The 23,174-nt window shown below is 37.1% G+C and overlaps 1 protein-coding gene across 2 annotated transcripts; it reads right to left on the bottom strand.

Annotated features, from left to right (window-relative positions):
• Positions 1–951: 951 nt before the first annotated feature.
• Positions 952–22,952, bottom strand: LOC114364335 (sodium/potassium-transporting ATPase subunit beta-1). 2 transcript variants are annotated; one of them, XM_028320454.1, is made up of 7 exons: positions 22,747–22,952; positions 12,312–12,440; positions 11,409–11,531; positions 4,031–4,128; positions 3,524–3,625; positions 2,934–3,087; positions 952–2,315 (listed from the first exon to the last, which is right to left on the bottom strand). In XM_028320454.1, exons 1-7 carry the CDS (start codon positions 22,880–22,882, stop codon positions 2,170–2,172), a joined length of 888 nt encoding a protein of 295 aa, XP_028176255.1. In that variant the 5' UTR covers positions 22,883–22,952; the 3' UTR covers positions 952–2,169. The 2 variants fall into 2 exon arrangements, with proteins under 2 accessions (XP_028176255.1, XP_028176254.1); XM_028320453.1 differs by lacking the exons at positions 952–2,315; positions 2,934–3,087; positions 3,524–3,625; positions 4,031–4,128 and adding exons at positions 7,091–8,209; positions 8,684–8,837; positions 9,194–9,295; positions 9,491–9,588 and having other exon boundaries at positions 22,747–22,951.
• Between the last annotated feature and the right edge of the window lie 222 nt (positions 22,953–23,174).

Here is a 23,174-nt window from a genome sequence, read left to right as displayed (position 1 = left end):
CTCACATTCTTTGACCGCAACATATTTTTAAAGGAATCTAAAAATATTGAAATAGAAAAAAGAACAAAATACATTAATTGTTTATTTATTTCATGGTTCACATTAGGTACGCTCTACACTTGCCCTCCACCTTTAGGCAAATGGGCAAAGTTTTGATTAAACCATACTTCCTGAAGTTTCTATACCTTTTGAATGAAATCTTTAGGTAAAGTATTGAAGTAGTAACTCTTAGTTTATCTCACCTGTCTTTCTTATAATCTTTGATGGTAGCCTCAAAGCCGCCGAAAACTAGCGTTAACCGCCCTACGCCCAGGGCGGGCGGGCCTTGCCCTTGCCGTAACCGTCTTTGCTCCACTAAAGTAATTGGTAGATCATCCTTACTAATAGGTGAAAATTAATGAAAATATTGTAATGCAGTTACAATATTTTTTTTTTAATTCTACCTCGAAGATTTGTCAATTAGAGTATGTTAACTTACGATACTTGATACGAGTATCATCTATGTATATTTATAAAAGCAAAAGGTCACTGATTGACTGACTGACTGACTCACTCACTCATCACGAAATCTCAGATACTAAACTCAGTGCTAGAAGTCTCTAATTTTGCATAGGTGTTCCATTTAGAACGTAGGTGCTCACTAAGAACGGATTTTACGAAACTCCACCCCTAAGACGTTAGTTATCAATAATAATTAAGAGAAATAGTATGGTTCCCTAACTATTCCGGATTTTGTGTGAAGGAGACCGGAAGTTCTACCTTTCTTTTTATTTTAATTATAAAGACCAGTTGCTTCCTGTGGCATCTTTCGTAAGGATATTTCAACCTTTCACAATTTGCCCCATAAGTCAATTGAACTCATTCAATGAAATCAGTTATTTTATGGATTTCCTCAGAATCTTAGATGAAAATTTTAGGATGAATAAATATGATGTAATAAAACATTGACACTTAAGTTGAACATTTATTTTATTTTTAATGTAACAATGTCTAATAGGTACATACCATATTTCATTATTTGTACTAATTTCAGGTTCGGATATAAAACAGATTCAGTTTACTTTAATATTATTACACTTTACTTCTTAGAAGGCACTAATTTCAGGATTACATATAAAAATTATTTTTGATTAAATAGAAAACATATTTTTCTTCAATAATTCAACAATTACAATATTTTCGTCACACGATATTTTTATTAATTTTTAACAAACTAAAATGGCTAAATTACAAAAGATCAATATTTCAATTCAAAATATTAAAGCTCTTTTAATTAATAAACCGACATTTGTGTAAGTACAACTAAATTAACATCTATGTTCTAAAACTAGCTCAGTGGTGGGATAAAATATTTCATACTTATCCTAATTGTCTCACTTGCAAAAATTCTAGATCCAGAGAACCTTTCTAAAGTTTTAGTAAGCTTATATAGAAATAAAACTGTTGTAGGTAAGTTTCTAACTAAAGCTCCCTATTTTCACAAATGCATATTATAAATAAAAAAATCATGAAGACATTCAATATATTTTTCAGAGATTCTGCTCTCCATTCATAAAATTTAATATCAATAATTTGACAAAGAAATGATACGTAGTACATACTATGTACAGACAAACATATTCAAAACTGTACTCTTTCGATCATTACATCTCCCATCTTACAATTTATAATTGATTCATGCATTAAACTGTTTTAACTTTTTATGTTCAAAAACATTAAACGAATATTGAGATTACTTCCTTAACTACTTTTTATTGTTGATTTTTGGATATTTTATCATAAAACCCACACACACATAAGTTCCTTCTAGTGATCATTTCCGTACAAAATTATCGAAACTTCAACAATAAAAATGTTCAAATCTCTATTAAGATTTTTGCAACTCATGTGCTGTGCAAGATTGTAGGTATCTCCACATAAATACGCATTCACACTTTATCGTATACGTTTTTATTCAGCGATTGCGTAGGTAATATACCTACTGTATTCCAAATTCTGTAAAGTACAGCCTGTACATGTAAAACGGACCACCGTCCTATATGAATGCGCACTGAGTTTGTTGATTTTTTAAACTGGAACGAACGACCTAACTTATAAGAATCCCTAAAGTTTAATGAGTGGTGAGTTGCAAGAACCGCACTATTGTTAAAACCCGTTTCCATTGCTGGCTTAGTTGTCGGCTGCGGGCGCTTCTGTGGTCTCGCCGTCTTCAATGTACAGCTGGATGCGCGTGTAGCCCGACGGCTCTTTGAGGCTCTTCTTGTAGACCACGTTCTTCGCCCACACCCGGCACCGAACCACCACGGCTGTGTTCACTGGAAATAGCAGTTGTTTAAAGTGACAGACGTTGTTTTTTGATTTTCAAAATTGTAAAATTAAAAAGTAACTTTCATTTGTTACACTTTACTTTGGTTGGCCTTTTTATCGCCAAAGGCTTCGGATTGGACGAAGCTCTTATGATGTCACATGCAAGTACCTATTAGGCTAGGTTGCACCATGTTACTTTAACTTTGACAAAAGTCAAAAATCTGTCAAAAACACCGGTCATCGTTATAGTTACGGTCAAAGTTAGGTGGTGCAACAAAGCGTTAATCGATTTTATTTGATTTAATTTCGTGAACGCTTTGCTACGTTCCCAAATTACCTTTCTAATATTATTTTAACATCTAAAAAACAGAAACTCTACACGGTCCATAGACCGTTGCTTATTTTGATGTTCATGAACATCTAAATAAATCAATATGGTTATTGCTAGAAACTAGAAATTGTTATTGTTAGTTACTGCGATCTCCAACCCGCCTGCCTAGCGTGGAGATTATGGCAAAACCCTCCACTATAGTGGAGGAGGCTCATAGTCCAGCAGTGGACTGTAAAGGGCTGTTGATGATGATTGCTAGAAACCTATTGCTAGGTACCCTAAATCTGATCATTACCTGGTGCAGTCAACTTGATTGCGACCACAGGGCTCCGGTAGCCGTCCTCGTTGGTATACGGGTAGTGGTTTGCAGACAGTCCTCGCCCCCACGGGTACTCTATGCTGGTGGTGTTCGACTTTTCTTCCCAACATGACACCCATATCTGATTGAGCTGGAGAAACAAAGAAATATAAATTATAAATATTCATCTACTAAGACATATTTTGTTTAAATAACCTCGTTTGATTAAATTGGTACTAGATTCGTCAGAAGACTGGTATTCAACATTTTTTAGGGCATCCATCACCACAAAATTATACCTCCCAATAAGTGCGCAATAGGCAAGTAAATTATAGACATTATGCCTGTTTTCACCATCAATCCCTAATTTTTAAGTGACCCCTATGAAAACAAAATTCCTGTCATGTGTTACCATAGGGGTCTCTTAATAAATAGGGTTTGATGATGAAAACGGGCGTTAGTCCCTCAAATTCATTTAATTTTTAATATCCCATGCTTAGCAAATTTACCTAACCATTTATAAAGCATTTATTTGGTCTTCTTACGAGCCATAGGAACAATAATTTTAAGTACTACTTTATCCTTACTTTTGAAGAGTCTAAAGTCTTGATGTAGTCCTTCAGATCTTCAGGCATGTCTGCGGGTAGATTGACTGCGTCGTTGTAGCAGTCTGGTTTCCAGCCTATGATCTGAAACATCATAACAAACCCTTTAATCTCATTTTAATAATTTCAGTAACTTGGGAGATGGACTACTAACTTGTTTAGAGCTTTTGTATGTGTCTAAAGCCTGGTCCGTGAGCACGTAGAATTTTGTCCAATGACCCCTAGATACCCATCCTTATCTCTCGCGCGTAATTATATTGCTGTCGCGACTGTGCGACTGGCACCCGCAGTGAGTGTGCGAGCGCGATAGCAACATAATTACGCGCGAGCGTTAAGGATGGGTAGCTTGGGGTGATTGGACAAATTTCTACGTGCTCACGGACCAGACTATAGACAATTGTCTACGATACATACGTAGTTTAAACGCACAGACGATTTAGAAATCTTAAAAAACTTAACTTATACAAAAGTTCGCAAATACAAACAAACCTTATTGAGCTTGATGAACATGCAGGGAGTGTCAGGATAGCCGAAGTTGTCTTGGGCGGTGCACTCCTCCGACGGAATCATTTTCGCAAGCTGAACCGCTGTAACAATATTCATTTTATATTATTTTGCTGTTCAACATAATCGTACACGTCTACCTAGGTAATTATGCAAAATGATGACAATAGTAATAATAAAAAGGTGTACCTAAGCCTAGACGCAGACCACCGACTTTTAGTTGGCCGATAGTTGGGTCGGGCTACTGTTAATCAGTACGGAACACGCAAGTGGGACGTTCACCCACAAGGTGGACCAACGACATCATAAAGGTAGCAGGGAAGCGCTGGACGCAGGCCGCTACCAATCGATCAACATCGAAAGCATTGGGGGAGGCCTATGTTCAGCAGTGGACGTCCTATGGCTGAAATGATGATGATGACTGTTAATCATCATGGAGAGGTATGGACGTACGCCATATTGCACCGATTGATTCTTCATACAAATTAAAATCGGGACTACGCCTAGGCTAAATCGAACGTGAAAACGCATACTCGCTAGTAAATAATTCATCTTGATTGACTATTTTGTGCATAGGTAGATCAACAGAACGCAAATGCGTTCAAACACCGCTATATTTAAGCCTCTAGTTTTCTCTAATTACCGAGCTGTGTGTGACATCATGAAGTATCAATTACGTGTAGAATCTAGTTCCAATATGTTTGTGGTTCAGGCGACGAAGGCAGGTCAGGGTGCGGCCACAACAGCTCTATAAAATGTATTGTGAGGCGCGACGTACTACCACATCGAGTATACTGTATACCACTTCAACTGCGAAAATAGTCCTTGCATTGATCAAAATAAGAGCGCGTTTAAGGCTCACGTGTCACGCATGATGTGCATTATGTAGCGATTGAGCGCAATCGATCCCTGCAGTCTGGAAAACTACTGCTGCTAGTCTTTATGGCTGACAGCCTGCTTTGCATTCTTGTACAGACAGTTTTATGTGGCTAGGTTTGCCTTGATTTGAATCTAGTACTATTTATTAGCTGTTGGATTGTTTAAGGTTGATAAAGATGAACATAGGTTTTAGTGGATTATCTATATGAGTTAGGCAGGTATCTGTAAAAGCTGTAGCTTCTAAATAAACGCAAATAATTCAGAGGCCAGTTGATAAATAAATACAGTCAAAGCACTCAAGGACATAATGATTCGTAGACTTTCGTAGATAAGCTCGTAGAAGACATTTCTTTTCGTAGTATAGAAAAAGATGCAAAAATTGTAGAAAGCTACATTTCGTAGCACACAAAAAACTCGTAGGGATTTGGGTCAAAATAGAAAAGACCTCGACGACCGGCGACCCTTCGTAGCACCGTAGGAGGTCGTAATTCGTAGTTGCAAAAAATTGTTTTTTTTTAGTATTTTATTGAACTATGTTTGCCAAATGTAACGGATTTTAACAGTGTTTTGTTTCTTTACAGATATCATGGAGTGGAATAAAGCTACGTACTCGTAAGTACACATTAGNGTTCTCTCCTCAGGATTCCAGATCGCATATTGGATTTTCTGGAGGAACGGTCTCTGAGGAGGTCTTCGGCAGTAGTTGACGACTCCGTTGGGTTTGTCGGCACCCATCTTCAGCGGGGACTGGTGGTGGACTGAGCGCAACCAGTGGTTACGAAGAATAAACTAGTGTTGTGTTTGCGTTTACTGCCTACGGTAAATTGTCTCTGAGAGGCCGGCTCGAGTGTTTTGCACTAACTAGTAACTACATAATCTCGATATCAAAATTCATTTTAATTAAATTATTTACGCAAGTGAGCTCATAATAATAAAAGTCAGTTTTAGTAACTTACAACATCTACCTATAGAAAAAAATCTCACATTCTATGATCATTTCTCTCCGCAACATATTAGGAATTTTAAAAATATTGAAATAGAAAAAAAAAAACAAAATACGTTTGTTTATTTATTTCATGGTTGCCCTCCATGTTAAAGGCACCTTAAACCAAATCGGCAAAGTTTTAATTAAACCATTCCTAAAGTTTCTGTACCTTTTGAATGAAATCTTTAGGTAAAATATTGAAGTAGTAACTCTTAGTTTATCTCACCTGTCTTTCTTATAATCTTTGATGGTAGCCTCAAAGCCGCCGAAAACTAGCGTTAACCGCCCTACGCCCAGGGCGGGCGGGCCTTGCCCTTGCCGTAACCGTCTTTGCTCCACTAAAGTAATTGGTAGATCATCCTTACTAATAGGTGAAAATTAATGAAAATATTGTAATGCAGTTACAATACTTTTTTTTTAAATTCTACCTCGAAGATTTGTCAATTAGAGTATGTTAACTTACGATACTTGATACGAGTATCATCTATGTATATTTATAAAAGCAAAAGGTCACTGATTGACTGACTGACTGACTCACTCACTCATCACGAAATCTCAGATACTAAACTCAGTGCTAGAAGTCTCTAATTTTGCATAGGGGTTCCATTTAGAACGTAGGTGCTCACTAAGAACGGATTTTACGAAACTCCACCCCTAAGACGTTAGTTATCAATTAAGAGAAATAGTATGGTTCCCTAACTATTCCGGATTTTGTGTGAAGGAGACCGGAAGTTCTACCTTTCTTTTTATTTTAATTATAAAGACCAGTTGCTTCCTGTGGCATCTTTCGTAAGGATATTTCAACCTTTCACAATTTGCCCCATAAGTCAATTGAACTCATTCAATGAAATCAGTTATTTTATGGATTTCTTCAGAATCTTAGATGAAAATTTTAGGATGAATAAATATGATGTAATAAAACATTGACACTTAAGTTGAACATTTATTTTATTTTTAATGTAACAATGTCTAATAGGTACATACCATATTATTTGTACTAATTTCAGGTTCGGATATAAAACAGATTCAGTTTACTTTAATATTATGTACACTTTACTTCTTAGAAGGCACTAATTTCAGGATTGCATATAAAAAATATTTTTGATTAAATAGAAAACATATTTTTCTTCAATAATTCAACAATTACAATATTTTCGTCACACGAGATTTTTATTAATTTGTAACAAACTAAAATGGCTAAATTACAAAAGATCAATATTTCAATTCAAAATATTAAAGCTCTTTTAATTAATAAACCGACATTTGTGTAAGTACAACTAAATTAACATCTAAGTTCTAAAACTAGCTCAGTGGTGGGATAAAATATTTCATACTTATCCTAATATCTCACTTGCAAACATTCTGGATCCAGAGAACCTTTCTAAAGTTTTAGTAAGCTTATATAGAAATAAAACTGTTGTAGGTAAGTTTCTAACTAAAGCTCCCTACTTTCACAAATGCATATTATAAATAAAAAAATCATGAAGACATTCAATATATTATTCAGAGATTCTGCTCTCCATTCATAAAATTTTATATCAATAATTTCACAAAGAAATGATACGTAGTACAAACTATGTACAGACAAACATATTCAAAACTGTACTCTTTCGATCATTACATCTCCCATCTTACAATTTATAATAAAATTGATTCTTACATTAAACTGTTTTAACTTTTCATGTTCAAAAATATTAAATGAATATTGAGATTACTTACTTAACTACTTTTTATTGTTGATTTTTGGATATTTTATCATAAAACCCACACACACATAAGTTCCTTCTAGTGATCATTTGCGTACCAAAATATCGAAACTTCAACAATAAAAATGTTCAAATATCTATGTAAGAATTTTGCCACATGAGTTGATATGCAAGATTGTAGGTATCTCCAATTAAATACGCATTCACACTTTTCGTATACGTTTTTATTCAGCGATTGCGTAGGTAATATACCTACTGTATTCCAAATTCTGTAAAGTACATCCCGTATAGGCACATGTAAAACGCACCACCGTCTGCATGAATGCGCACTGAGTTTCTTGATTTTTTAAACTGGAACGCACGACCTAAATTTATAAAAGGACCTAAAGTTAATGAGTGGTGAGTTGCAAGAACCGCACTATTGTTAAAACCCGTTTCCATCGCTGGCTTAGTTGTCAGCTGCGGGCGCTTCTGTGGTTTCGCCGTCTTCAATGTACAGCTGTATGCGCGTGTAGCCCGACGGCTCTTTGAGGCTCTTGTTGTAGACCACGTTCTTTGCCCACACCCGGCACCGAATCACCACGGCTGTGTTCACTGGAAATAGCAGTTGTTTAAAGTGACAGACGTTGTTTTTTGATTTTCAAAATTGTAAAATTAAAAAGTAACTTTCATTTGTTACACTTTACTTTGGTTGGCCTTTTTAGGTATATCGTCAAAGGCTTCGGGTTTGACGAAGCTCTTATGATGTCACATGCAAGTATTAGGCTAGGTTGCACCATGTTACTTTAACTTTGACAAACGTCAAATATCTGTCAAAAACACCGGTTGTCGTTATAGTTACGGTCAAAGTTAGGTGGTGCAACAAAGCCTTAATCGATTTTATTTGATTTAATTTCGTGAACGCTTTGCTACGTTCCCAAATTACCTTTCAAATATTATTTTAACATCTAAAAAACAAAAACTCTACACGGTTCATAGACCGTAGCTTATTTTGATGTTCATGAACATCTAAATAAATCAATGGTTATTGCTAGAAACCTACATAGGTACCCTAAATCTGATCATTACCTGGTGCAGTCAACTTGATTGCGACCACGGGGCTCTTGTAGCCGTCCTCGTTGGTATACGGGTAGTGGTCCGCAGACAGTCCTCGCCCCCACGGGTATTCTATGCTGGTGGTGTTCGATTTCTCTTCCCAGCACGAGACCCATATCTGATTGAGCTAGAGAAACGAAGAAATATGTAGTTAGGTAAAATTATTATAGGTACCTATTCATACTAAGACATTTTGTTCATTAATCTCATTTGATTAAATTGGTATTAGATTCATCAGAAGACTTTGGTATTCAACATTCTTCAGGGCATCCACCACCACAAAATTATACCTCCCAAGTAATAAGTGCGCAATATGCAAGTAAATTATAGACCTGTTATGCAATTTGAGGGACTATGTATATACATCTGCATCATGCATCATCAATTGCATCGCATGCTTAGCAAATCTACGTAACCATTTATAAAGCATTTGCTCTTCTTACGAGTCGTAGGAACAATCATGTTAAGTACTAAAAGCCTTACCTTTGAAGAGTCTAAAGTCTTGATGTAGTCCTTCAGATCTTCAGGCATGTCTGCGGGCAGGTTGACTGCGTCGTTGTAGCAGTCTGGTTTCCAGCCTATGATCTGAAACGTCGTAACAAACCCTTTAATCTCATTTTAATTAACATCAGTAACTTGGGAGATAGACTACTAAGTTAACTTCTTTAGAGCTTTTTTGTGTGTCTAGACAAATTTTCTATGGTAGTTTAAACGCACAGACGATTCAGAAATATGTTTTCCTTTCAAATCTTATACAAAAGTTCGCAAATACAAACAAACCTTATTGAGCTTGATGAACATGCAGGGTGTGTCAGGATAGCCGAAGTTGTCTTGGGCGGTGCACTCCTCCGACGGAATCATTTTTTCCAGTTGAACCGCTGTAACAATATTCATTTTATAATTATCTTGCTATTCAACATATTCGCACACGTATTACCTAATTATGCAAAATGATGACAATAGTAATAATCAAAATGTGTACGTAAGCCTAGGCGCAGACCACCAACTTTTAGTTGGCCGATAGTTGGGTCGGGCTACTGTTAATCAGTACGGAACACGCAAGTGGGACGTTCACCCACAAGGTGGACCGACGACATCATAAAGGTAGCAGGGAAGCGCTGGACGCAGGCCGCTACCAATCGATAAACATGGGAAGCATTGGGGGAGACCTATGTTCAGCAGTGGACGTCCTATGGCTAAAATTATGATGATGACTGTTAATCAGTATGGAGATGTATGGACGTACGCCACATTGCACCGATTGATTCTTCATACAAATTAAAATCGGGACTACGCCTAGGCTAAATCGAACGTGAAAACGCATACTCGCTAGTAAATAATTCATCTTGATTGACTATTTGGTGCATAGGTAGATCAACAGAAAGCAAATGCGTTCAAACACTAGCCTAGTATATTTAAGCCTACTTGTAGTTTTCTCTAATTACCGAGCTGTGTGTGACATCATGAAGTATCAATTACGTGTAGAATCTAGTTCCAATATGTTTGTGGTTCAGGCGACGAAGGCAGGTCAGGGTGCGGCCACAACAGCTCTATAAAATGTATTGTGAGGCGCGACGTACGACCACATCGAGTATACCACAACAACTGCGAAAATAGCCCTTGCATTGATCAAAATAAGAGCGCATTTAAGGCTCACATGTCACGCTTGATGTGCATTGTGTAGCGATTGAGCGCAATCGATCCCTGCAGTCTGGAAAACTACTGCTGCTAGTCTTTATGGCCGACAGCCTGCTTTGCATTCTTGTACAGACAGTTTTATGTGGCTTGGTTCGCCTTGATTTCAACCTAGAACTATTTATTGGCTGTTGGTTTGTTTGTAGTTAATTTAGTTGATTATTAACTACAGTAGGACGCCGATTATCCGAACGCCGATTAACCGAATCGCCAATTATCCGAATCGATCCTAAGCGTAAAATAAAAAATTAAAGCCAAGTAATTTTTATTTTGTATTGGTGTAACAAGTTGGAACTCGCAGGAGTCTACATATATTTCAACTGAGCGTTATTATAGAACTGTAAACACAGTTATTAAAGTTTATTCTATGTGTGACAGTTCGTTTTTAACATGCTTTTTCTTTATTACCAGTCTATGTCCGATTATCCGAATTTTCGATTATACGAATCGACCCCGGTCCCAATTAATTCGGATAATCGGCGTTGTACTTACGAATCTTGTTAGGTGTCTGTAAATGCTATTGTTTTTCTAATTAAAACAATACACAGACAAGTGAAAAAATAAATAAAGTCAAAGCACTCAAGGTCATTAAAATTACTCGTAGACGTTCAGTTTTTTCGTAGTATAGAAAAAGATGCAAAAATTGTAGAAAGCTACATTTCGTAGCACACAAAAAACTCGTAGGGATTTGGGTCAACATAGAAAAGACCTCGACGACCCTTCGTAGCACCGTAGGTGGTCGTAGTTCGTAGTTGCAAAAAAAAAGTACTTAGTTATCTATTGTTTTCTTTAGTATTTTATATGAATGAGCTATTTTTGCCAAATGTGACGGACTTTAACAGTGTTTTGTTTCTTTACAGATAATATCATGGTGTGGAATAAATCTACGTAAGTACACATTTGAGCTGGCTATGTATCTAATATCTAACTTATTGTTTAAGTAGTTAATCTTGACTAAGTTGTGGACTACCAATTCTTATTGAAAAGAATTACAAGTACTTACACCCAAAGAACTCATTTAGCTGTTTGACGTAAGCATCGACCCCCGTTGAGTTGTCGCTGTCGTACCGGACGACCGCGCCGCCATCTGTCGGTCGCGGTCGCGCTGCTACTCCTGGATTATTTCCTGAAACACAAGGTTAAAGCCTTAAGCCATGTATTCATAAGGCAACATTTGTTGATAAACACTGTTTATAAACAGTCCGTAAACATAGGTGATGAAACATTGTTTATCACCTATTAGCTCCGCTATGAGTGGCGAGCAAGTGTGGACGACCAAGTTTCAGAAACCTGTGTTTATGGTAAACTTGTTTCATACTAGTCATAAACAGTTTATCTACAAATGTTGCATAATGAATACATGGCTTGAATATCTCTCTCAAAGCTCAAAATATGTAGGGGAAGTGAAAAATTAAAAATATTTACGTAAAATTGCTCACCTAAACTAAAAGTTATAGTTGAACTCTTGTTTGAAACCTATTCTTACTTAGGGCACGAAGATATCCCTCGAATGCCTATTACTTCGCGGAGAAATGCTTTTATAGACATTCCTACGTCTCATTCGATGTTCTTCGTGCATTTTATTTATTTATTTATTAAGTTCATGGCAGAAAATCATGGCGGTTTGAAATACTAGCTGAGGATTGAGCTTAATGAGTAAGCACTTGTATGTTTGGGGTCAGCCGTAGGAACTCTAAAGTAATTAATAGATGATGATGAAGAAGATTATTTTCAAGACTGTAAACCCTTTAAAAGGAGGCTGACAATAGTGACTGAGTTTCTTGCGCGCTTCTTCTCAGCACTGGCCCATTTATTGTCCCGAAGCAGTGGTAGGGTTAATACTGGGACGTGTAAAAGTGCTTTTTAAAAGCCTATTTGCAAAAATAAATGAGTTTATGGTGCATACCTATGAGTGACTTCTCGAGGGTGTAGGTGGGGGTCCGGTAGTCCAGCGTCATGAACAGTCCTCCCATGCAGGCCGCGAACATCAGGGCCAGCACCGCGTAGAACACCGAGTAGAACACCAGGACGATTCCTGGAACAATCAAGGTTATGGACATCTTAATAAGACACAAAATATTACAATCGACTCCACAGTCCACACGTTGGCTCCAATGTTCACAACCCTACTTACCAACGTGTAGATCTAGAAAATAATATTGGCATCCACGTAATGTTGACCAGTGGCGTTGACCAACATTGGGGCCAACGCAACGTATTGAGCCGGCCTAAGCGGTTGGTCAGATACAAATTAATCTAAGTTTGTGTAATTTACTTCCCAAATATTACAATAAAACCCTTTATTAAATTAAATTTCTATCAATAGAGATTTCGTTATTGCGGTGGATTATTTATCGCAAGGTTTATTTGTATTGAACTACCATATAGACTTTATAGACGAAGCCAGATCGATCAGCTGTAGTAGGTACACAACAAAATTAAAATGCATCACAATTGATTGTGCCATCAATTGCTTCAACAATCACATCCAATTCCATTCAGATGGGGTGCGGATTGAATCGTGGAGTGGTTAATAGACTTGCCTACGTATGAAGTTGTTTCAATGTCAATGTTAATTGGAATTACGAGTTAGTTATTGTGTAATATTGTGCTTGCCTTAAACTCTATTAAAATACATCATATTAACTAACGAATCCACTAGCTACTAGTAGGTATCACATAATAATATAATATGTAACTAACGAATCTACTACAAAGTAACAGAACGACAATGTTTATTAGATGCTATTTTTACAGATTTACGTACTTAGTTTGATCAAAATCCGCTTTTTGCGTAAATGGTAACCATCCATGTGTCCTTACAATAAGCTGTAGCGCATAATAATAAAATAACTAGTTTAGGATGTGTTTAACATAAGCCTACTAGATGTGATCTGACTAGACTCTACTTCGGAAAAATACGGGCGTTACCGTCGACGTTTTGTTTTTCTTCAAACGATTTTTTTTATTTATGTATTTTCATATTCATTTTGTTGACATTGGCCAAAATTAGAATACGGAATAACTTTTCAGACTTCAAAAGCCGTTTAAAGGTCGCATCTTCCAGCAGCTGTCTCAACTTAATCCTCACTCTATGATCTACAGTTTAAAGTTCAAAACCGCATATTTCAGTTGTATGTCAAATGTTAACAACCCAGGCCGTGACGACAGCAGGCGGCGCGCGCGCCGAAATAGCTCGCGGACGCATTCTGCGCCATACTAAATAAAACTTGTTCATTGATACAAAGTGACCCAATTTAGGATTGATTTGTGAACAATAAGCACCATTGATTTGTCTGCAGTTAATTGAGATTAACTAATAAATCAAGATGGCCACGTTACGATGAAATCTTGTATGATTTGTTACAGTCCATGGTTGTACACTACTCGTATGCAATTGAAATGTTTCATAAATATTTTCTCTGATTAATTATTTGTATGTCATAAAAGTCTATTTCTAATATTATACATCTAACTTTTATGTAGTTAGTCGCTATAGAATACGCAATCTTCGTGGGTGGTAACCGAACCAATTTAGTGAAATTCAGATGCTTGGGGAACGAATTTATCGCAAGGAAATGAATTAAAAACGTTTACCTATCTTAAGCCATGTATACTCAGAAATCTTTTATCTTTATTAGTAGGTTAATCTTCCTCGACTTTAAATTTTTAAAGAAACAGAGATATAGAGATATGTATATTATGTGTTACAGGAAATGTATGAAATCCGTCATTGTATACAATTCCTAGGAATTGTGTATAACTCCTAAAATCACCCGGAAATGTGTGATGTAAATTATATTAGACACATTTCCTAGGAAATTTACACATTTCCTAAACAGCAATCGGAAATGTAATTAAGATTTCAATGAATACGCGTGGACATGCGGTGCGAGGGTAGGATATTGCATCATCCGATTACGCGGGGTCTTTATCGGATCGCCAAATTTTTCGTACCCAACAAAATTAATTTTATTGCGGCACTTTTTTTTCTCCGAAACTTAAATAGCGCTCGGCGGCCGCTACCGCGGCAACTGTGTATGTGTAAGGTCGCAAGTCTAACCTAACCTAACCGAGACTTTGTTATCCAGCTACAGGAGTACTAAAACCTTCATGCCAATAATAGTTTAATAAAAGAGATGTTAAAATTAGGGATTTCCAATACTTCAGCGTAATATGCGTGATGCCGAAAGAAAGGTATGCCAATATAGGCAAATGTTTTTTTCGGCCAAAGTATAATAGTGCGAAAACAACTGTCAGGCTAGACAATAATAATAATTGTGAGCTAAAAGTCCTACCTATCGGCCAATGTGGTTTGGCTAAATAAAATTTTAGGCCTACCGAGGGGCACCCGATCACGCGACCGCGCTAGTGCCGCTTAGTTTTATACATTTCCTAATACAATATTGGAATTCTATAAAATTCCTAGGAAAAGTATACATTTCCTAGGATATGTGCGTATTAAAAAATCTCTGAAGCAATATTTTATACATTTCCTAAATAGCTTCGGAATTGTATACATTTCCTAGGAATAGTATACAATTCCTAGAATTCATACATTTCCTGTAACATATGTATTTATTAAATGGCTATATTCATGAACTTCAGATTTCAGAAAAAAGACAAAAAAGCCTTAATAAATCGTGAGCCTCGCTTTCTACGTGTTCCTTCAATGAGCGTATCTATTAACTAAGTAATGTATAATAACAGTGTTATGACATTCGAAGCCAATACACTGCAACTATGTTGCACGCGAGATGAGAATAAAGATTAAAACTACATGATATGAGTCATCAGCACAGACCACTGCACATCATGCGAAACACTACAGTCAGCATCATATAGTTCGTGACACCCAAAGTAGCCAAAAAGTTCGCAATACGTCTTTGTTGCTATTTAAATAAGAAACCGCCTCTGTGGTCTAGTAGTGAGACCACCTGCTTCAGACGTGTGTACAGTATTAATTACAGTAGAAATAAAGACAATAGTTTTCAGGATATCTCCAGCAGATTCATAAAGTTACGGTTGTTCAGATATTGTACGAGTATAATTAGTTCCTGGACCAATATAAACTCTGGGGCACACTATAGCAACTTGATAGGTGTTCTTTTAAAATAAAAAATATAGTCTGATGATGTCCCATCGACTCTACATTATTCATCATCATCATCATTTTAGCCACAGGACGTTCACTGCTGAACATAGACCTCCCCCAATGACTTCCACATCGCACGGTTGGTAGCGACCTGGATCCAGCACCTTCCCGCTATCTTTATCGGGTCGTCGGTCCACCTTGTGGGTGGACGTCTCACGCTGCGTTTTTCGGTACGCGGCCTCCATTCCAGAACCTTGCTGCCCCATCGGCCGTCAGTTCTGCGTAATATGTGCCCTGCCCATTGCCACTTTAGCTAATTGCTATGCTAATCCGTTGGGCTATGTCAGCGACTTTAATTCGTTTACCGATCTCGTCATTTCTGATTCGATCTTGTAAAGAAACACCGGGCTTAGCCCTCTCCATAACACGCTGTGCAACTTTGAGCTTCTGTATAAGGCCTATAGTGAGAGGCCACGTTTCCGAGCCATAAGTCATCACAGGTACATATTAGTATAAGTTATTTATTTACACACGTGTGTGGGAAAACTTCATCTAAATCATAGTCATATGATTCTCATAGATTTAACACTTAACCATCTATGATGGTAGAATAATAAATTCGTCCTCAAGGCTAAGTAAGTAATAACTTGCCATCACAAATAGGTAACATACAGCGCTTCTCAACATTAGGAAAAAACTGGACAATATTACAGAAGACTTGGACTTCATACCCAAAAGTTATGTAGTTCTCTCCTCTCCTTTTGGTCATAATGTGTTGATTGTAGGTAGGGTAATACTCATTTGATTTTCGTACAAATATTTCTATTAACTTTATTAGAATTACTGGGTTGCTGATAAAAGTCTAACTCAGTTACTCCTCTACTCCTAGAGTTAGAACTCCTCCTGTTCTTCTGATTAATTTTGCTGCGGGTCCAATGACAGTTAAACTTTCCCCCGGGACAACTTGACCTGGCTACACAGGAGTTGCAGCTGTGGAAACGAGAGTTGGGAATAATCTCGTAATCTCTATTTCATAAAACAAATCAAATCATTTATCAAATACATAAGTAGGCATATTACAAAGTTGGAGAACCAGCAGTGAGGTAATCAATATCAATAATACGTCAATGAATGCATCGGTTCACGCCGCGGTGTGCGCCTGCGCGCGTGTCAATCGATTGGCCACTGCACTATAACTAATGGAAGGTTGAATTGATTTTTTATGATCGTAATATTTTGCACCATTAGACTCTCATTATTTTGTGACCGAAGTATTTGCTACCACTTCTTCTCGTACTATTTTATCTGTGTCTATATTACAGTCAAAGCATAATGCCCTTGGGCAATATAACTTTTGACTAATTTTTACAGTCAAAAGTAGTTTTAACCGACTATTAGTTTTGACTGTAACATTTATTTATTTTTATTTAAAGACTTTATTGCACACACAACAATGTTCTGTACAAAAAGGCGAGCTTAATGCCATACGTCATTCTCTACCAGCTGACCTTGAGCAAAACAGAGATATTTATAACATCTTTATTACGTGTATTCAAAACAACTTTTAAGTACTAACTTACGTAAGTAATACGCTAAGTAGTTGAAGGTAATTAAATTGGTATTATAATGTGACCATTTAGACTCACAAAAGCATTTCAAACTTAAAAATTGAAGTGATTCTAATTATTCTAATTTCTTCATAAATAAATTTAGAGAATGACTGCGAGAATTGGCCTCACTGTCTAACATGTTTGGCAGCATTTCATACACATGTTATGTACAGTGTACACCATAACAAACAACGTGGCTCATGGAAAAGCTGAAAAAGTTGTATTTTCGGCTGAATGCCCGTAATCCATTGTAAACACTAGCCACCAGACGTGTAAACATTACGAGGTTAATGCTGTCTGTGGTTCGCGCCAATAGACACTGGCAGTCTTGGATACAAATAAAAATTATGCATTAACTCGATTGAAACAATGCCTTTATACTCGTAGTCATCCTTCCTTAGGAGTCATCAGCTCGGCTGAAATACGCTAAATGTTTCAGTTGAAAACGCAATTAAAGTATTTTCCAAAGAAAGCGACACATCGGGGGGCGTGCATGCTTGGACAGGAAGTTCAGAAAAGTTACTAATGTTTACAAAATTACTTGATAGTCGGTTTAAATAGGCTTCATCGTAACTTAAATACGTGCTGAACTGCTGAAGTCTAGTGGCGCGGACTATATTGTCTACGAAGTTATGAAACTGTAGGAGTTTGCCAGATTATAAAAGCTCACCGGAATTACAACTAAGAACAACAGACATCACCCATTTCTCTAATAGATACGTGTAAGTGAAACAAGAACAGCTCAACATAGACAAACAAGGACATTGTTGAACAAATAAATGTATCTTTATCTTTATCTTTATCTTCAAAAGAAAAGGGGAAGACTTCACGTAGCAATTTAAAGTTTCATTCTTTAAAATTCTGAAGAAGAAAATTCCATTACAAAAAGCGGGACGCACTAATGGGTTACCTTGGACACCTTTCGCTAACGGACGAATTAATTAAAAATGTGGCCGCTGTTAGTTTGTGGCGCGAGTGGCGGCTTCCGTTGGTTTAGTGTTGTTTTATAGCTTGCGTGCGCGCTCACGTCCTGTGCTAGATAGGCATGTAGACTAATAGTAAATCTGTGCCTATAATATGTCTATATAAGAACTTCAACCACACCAACGCGTGCAGATCGCCATAGCCGGCGCGATCACGGTGCGATCATAGGGAAATGACAGGTCGCGTGAACTGTCAAGGGTCGCGCGACCTGTCATTGGCCCTGATCGCGCCGGCGACTGCGATTTGCACGCGTTGGTGTGGTTAAAGCTTTAAAACGTTTTCAGTACCTAACTGCAGACCTGTCAATCAACTATGGATCCACTAAAAACCTATTTCAGTAACTACCATCACTAGTCTACGACGAGTCGAGTATACAGAAAGTGATAAATATAAGAAGTTCTGAATAATTTTATTCCTTTGGTTCTAACAACGAAAGACCACTATAATTATGTTGCAAAACATTGCAAATGTTTCCAACAACAACGCTGAAAGAAAAGTCATTGCATGAGGTATTTTCAGTTTATTTTTTTTATCTAAACACAAAGACCTGAAAAAAAAGCCAAGAAAGCTTTTAAGCTTGTATAATGTTATAATTACATAAATAGAATTGAAATCACCTGTCTATGGCACTGAAGGTCTGAAATTAATAAGGGATTTTATTTTAGCAAGTTTCTCAGCTTTATCCAACAAATTTTCAGTCATCAATCGTATACGCATGTGAATCCATGTGAAACGAATGCCCTTGAAACGACAAAGCTATTGAGGGGACTGATGAATACAGATTTGTATGGAGGGATCCAGTGTATGGGATGTATGGCCATCGTGTCGAGGACGGGTTTATCGTATTTTGATGTGAAACGCTTTGTTATATCGGCTTTGAAATGCAAAAACTAGTTGGTAGTGGGGCGACCCCTGAGGCTTGGATTTAAATGTATTTATGTAGGGTAAATTATTCACAGAATATGGCTCCTTTATGAGACTTTGCACGAAATTCCTACTTTACATACGGCTACGAATACGATTCGTTTAAAATCGATTCACTGATTTTTACCGTATTAGAGCGCCTTCACATTTAGGCGATTTAGCAGCGCGAATAACGCGCGACAAACGCGCTGCCGAAAATTTCATACTACTTATGTGACAGTTGATGCCTCCCTTCACATTACAAAAACTAACGCCCTAATGTGAAAGCGCTCTTACGATTTCATGAACTAGAACTGTAATCGCCTGTTTAGTTTATTAATTACCATCGGACAATTAGATATTAATAACTGCTCCAGACAAGGCCAAGAACAGTTGCGGTTGTGGATTCATCCCACGAAAGTGGACGAGTGCAGATTTGGCCCTTTGCCCTACACTCCAGAGTGGATATGACCTCACTGATCCATCAATAACTGTAAGAACAGACTAGACGCGGAATTTGTAGGTTTCTTGATTTTACTGCAGAGAAGGAAATTAAATCATGTTTACGTATTTAATTTTTATACAATTTGCTCAGATTTTTTTATAAACTAACCAATTTTATTTCTTTTAACTATTTCTAAGTGTTATGTTTATTTTATTATCTATCCATGTGACTATCACGTCTTGAAATTGCGACCAAAACTAGGGTCATGGCCTACGGCACTGAAGGGTGGCAACCTGGCAACATAATGCTGATTGAGGTCGATTTTATTTTAACATCGGGATAGCGATAATTTTGGTGGCATTAATTTGTTTGTACATTCGTTTTTTAATGTTTTAATTACTTTTATCACCTGTGTCTGTGATGTTAGGTCATAATAATACAATTTTCTTTCTCTCTATATGTTCAAGTGTCCATATCAAGGTGTTTGCATGCTAATTATTATTAATAAGTATCGCTTAAATAGGTACTCGTATTTCAGTCTGTTACAGGCTACAGAAATACTTGTGATGAAAAACAGATTAAGTACAAATCGTATTTATACGTAGAATACACCGAATTATGCTTGCATTTAACTTGACCTTCATTGATAAGTTTTTACTAGCGACCAAGATCCTGGCTCCACAGGAGTTGCAGTGCAGCAGTAGGTATGAAGAGAGTTGGGAATACCTACTTAGTTTCGTACCTTATTTACATAAACCTTCGCCCTCAATTCTAGTAGGATTATCATAACAATCACAACCTTACCACTGCAAATAAAGTCACGTTAATCTTTGTTGTGTCTTTACAGTTCTCAGTAGATAATTTTATCAAACATTTGCAGAACCATTGTTCATTTAAGTAAATATACTGGCTTAGCTAACGTAACATTCATAACTGTTGAACAAACTTATAGTACAGAAGCCAAAGTTCAATAAAATCGTTAAAATCTTGATTAACATTTTATATGAGAACATCAATCAATAAAATGTTAGGTATAGTTAAATTATTGATATCATCATTTTATCAATTTGCCTCTTCTCTCAATCGAATTAAGCAAAAGAAACAAAACAGTCAGTAAACCTATGTATAAGTTTTCAGCTTCATTATTGTGAATGTCAGTATGTCCTATAGATTCAAAATAACAAACTCAAACTTATTCTATTCATGAATAAGATATCTGTATTCAGAATGGGACATGTTCCTAAGATTGCCTTAGCAGACACAAGGCCAGGTCAGACATTTATGGTTTTTTCCACTCCCTCGGCATTGAGCGACGACGGGATGCAGGGGGTCTTAGACGGTAGGAAACGGGTTAAAATATCGCCGAGTCATCAGGGGGACTTGGTTTTTTTCTACATTTGACGGCCATTGACTCGGTACTGGGCAGTCTTAGGTACCGGATCGCTCTCATTGCTATGCCAAAGGTCGCGGGTTCGATTTCGGTAGCATACAAAAAGTGTGCATGAATAAACCGATCGTAAAATAAATACTTTCAGGAAACAGATTTACAAAGACTTGAGAAACTGCATTCTTCTTTTTAGTAGCGTTTAGTAAAACAAATTGCTCAAATGCAGTTTGAACTGGGTCAGTGTTATTTGTACTAATTGTTTCTAGCACGGAAATCTAAACGTATACCATTAGCGACCGCTTAGGAGAATCATACAGCAAACTATAGTTATTAGCGACTAAGATATCCTAATTAATTAAAGAGCTGAAGATTAATCTTATCTTTGAAACAGAAGATTTACTCAAAGCCTTTGGTCTCTTGGACGAGTCTAGTAATAAAATAGTAAAGTTTTTTACGTTTGGAGAAGCAGAAATAAGTCAAAGCGAAAGGCTTAACATGGCAACTGAACAGATTTCGATGAAATTAGCTAGTATAGTATAAAATTGTTTGTTTGTTTGGTTGTAATGAATAGGCTCAAAAACTACTGGACCGCTTTTAAATATTTTTGACATATCTGTCAATGTCATGTCAAAAATAACCAATCATGCAGCATTTGGACCTCGCGTCTACGTATTGCCATCTAGCGGATTTTTCATTCGCGAAAACCCTCATTTCGTCTTACTTACTCAATTCCTATCAAAAGTTCTTCAGTTACGATATGGCCTCGAGATAAACCCCATAGATTAATTATCGTTATCGTTATGATCTATTAAATTTGACGGCTCCTTGAAGGGTCTTATTATAATGTGGGCCAGTACCTCTAGCATGAAAAACTTTCGACTTCGAATCGCTTGCGTATTCGAATCGCCATTTAAAGATTTAGTACGAAAACTAAAACAGCGCCCTTGTGAACGTGTCGTTAAGTGAACTTAGTATGAGAAATGGTTGCACTAAACTTATTTTGACAATCAAAATGGTCACGTTATTTATCGTTTATCGTTTAATTCGAAGGTTGAATATAGACTTTTGTTGAATACGCAAACGATTCGAAGACGAAAGTTGTTCATGCTAGAGGTACTGAGGTTTGGTCAGGTGGAGCACGAGTAATTAAAAAAGGTAAGATGCTCAAACGAGTTAGGAGTTATGAAAGTAAGTAATATAGACTTACCTACGTGAAAATTCATTACTTATTTAAACTGATAAAACATGTTTACATTTACTTTATACTGCATGCGTTGCTAAGTAGATCTTATACCTATTCAGTAAAGGTTAAATTAATAAAATGCATGAATTTATGAATGAACACAATGGTCATTAAAATGTAATCTATGATCCTACAACTGCATTTATCCTTCTACACGCAGAACACGCGTAATCTAATCATACTTATGTAGCTAAACTATATTATTTTATAACTATAAGTTATTAATTTTTACTGGGTATCCTACCTTCTAGCCACAATTTTGTATGCAATTCTGTGTGTGCATGAGTATGATTGTGATACGTGCTCAGATTTCTACCATCTAAGCGGAGTCAGATTACCAATGCACTGGAAATGAGTGACAGAGATATTGAAATATTTCAACTAGTAATCAATTTGGATGGTTTGTACATACTTGTAACACTTCCTACAACTTGGAATAATAATGACAATAATTACCTACATAGCTTTCTCGATAAAAGGAAAATTTTCAATTCTATTTTGGTATAGGTAAATGAAATAGGTATGGTTATGGTAAACAACTTTCAAGAGTTAGTTCTGAAGAGTATTAAAATTATCGGTCCATGCTAATGACATCTGAACTTTTGGTGTAGAACTGTTTTTTTTACAAACTCCGTTCCTAATTTAGATCTGGAAACATCTGTATACCGACTTACCCCACCGCTTGGGCGTCCGCCCTAAGAAGCTTTTCTCCTCCGGGTTGTACAAAGCGTGGGCGATCTGCCTCCACGCCGGGCCCGAGGGCGGAGGAGCTCGCGCCCAATCCGACTCCAAACTCGGTTTAGTGGTCATCGCGAAGGGAAATAAAACACAAGGACGTCCGTCCCCCGCGGCGCGCTGCGTGCAACTGACGCTTAACCAACTCTGTCTGTCTGCGCGCACGCACGTGCGAAGCTCGGGACGTAAACACAGATTTTTTATTCCCACCTTGAGGGATACAGTCGAACACATTAGCATATTTTTCTCGTCACAATAGCGGTTAGGGCGAACTTGAATATGCCATCAACTGTACCCACACGTGAATAGCAGGCGAGCTCATTTATATGGCCAGTTGTTACGTCACACTTGTGTCCTGCTAATGTAA

The sequence above is a fragment of the Ostrinia furnacalis genome, unplaced genomic scaffold, assembly GCF_004193835.3.
Source record: "Ostrinia furnacalis isolate ACB-3 unplaced genomic scaffold, ASM419383v2 OfSCF7378, whole genome shotgun sequence".
NCBI lineage: Eukaryota > Metazoa > Arthropoda > Insecta > Lepidoptera > Crambidae > Ostrinia > Ostrinia furnacalis.
This window is presented reverse-complemented; position numbering and strand designations above follow the sequence as displayed.

Coding starts and splice junctions, on each gene's coding strand:
- LOC114364335 (XM_028320454.1), bottom strand. CDS start 22,882: ATGACCACTAAACCGAGTTTGGAGTCGGATTGGGCGCGAGCTCCTCCG. Junction 4,129..11,408: donor GCTAAATGAGTTCTTTGGGT/GTAAGTACTTGT, acceptor ATATTGTTACAG/CGGTTCAGCTTGCGAAAATG. Junction 3,626..4,030: donor TGTTCATCAAGCTCAATAAG/GTTTGTTTGTAT, acceptor ATGATGTTTCAG/ATCATAGGCTGGAAACCAGA.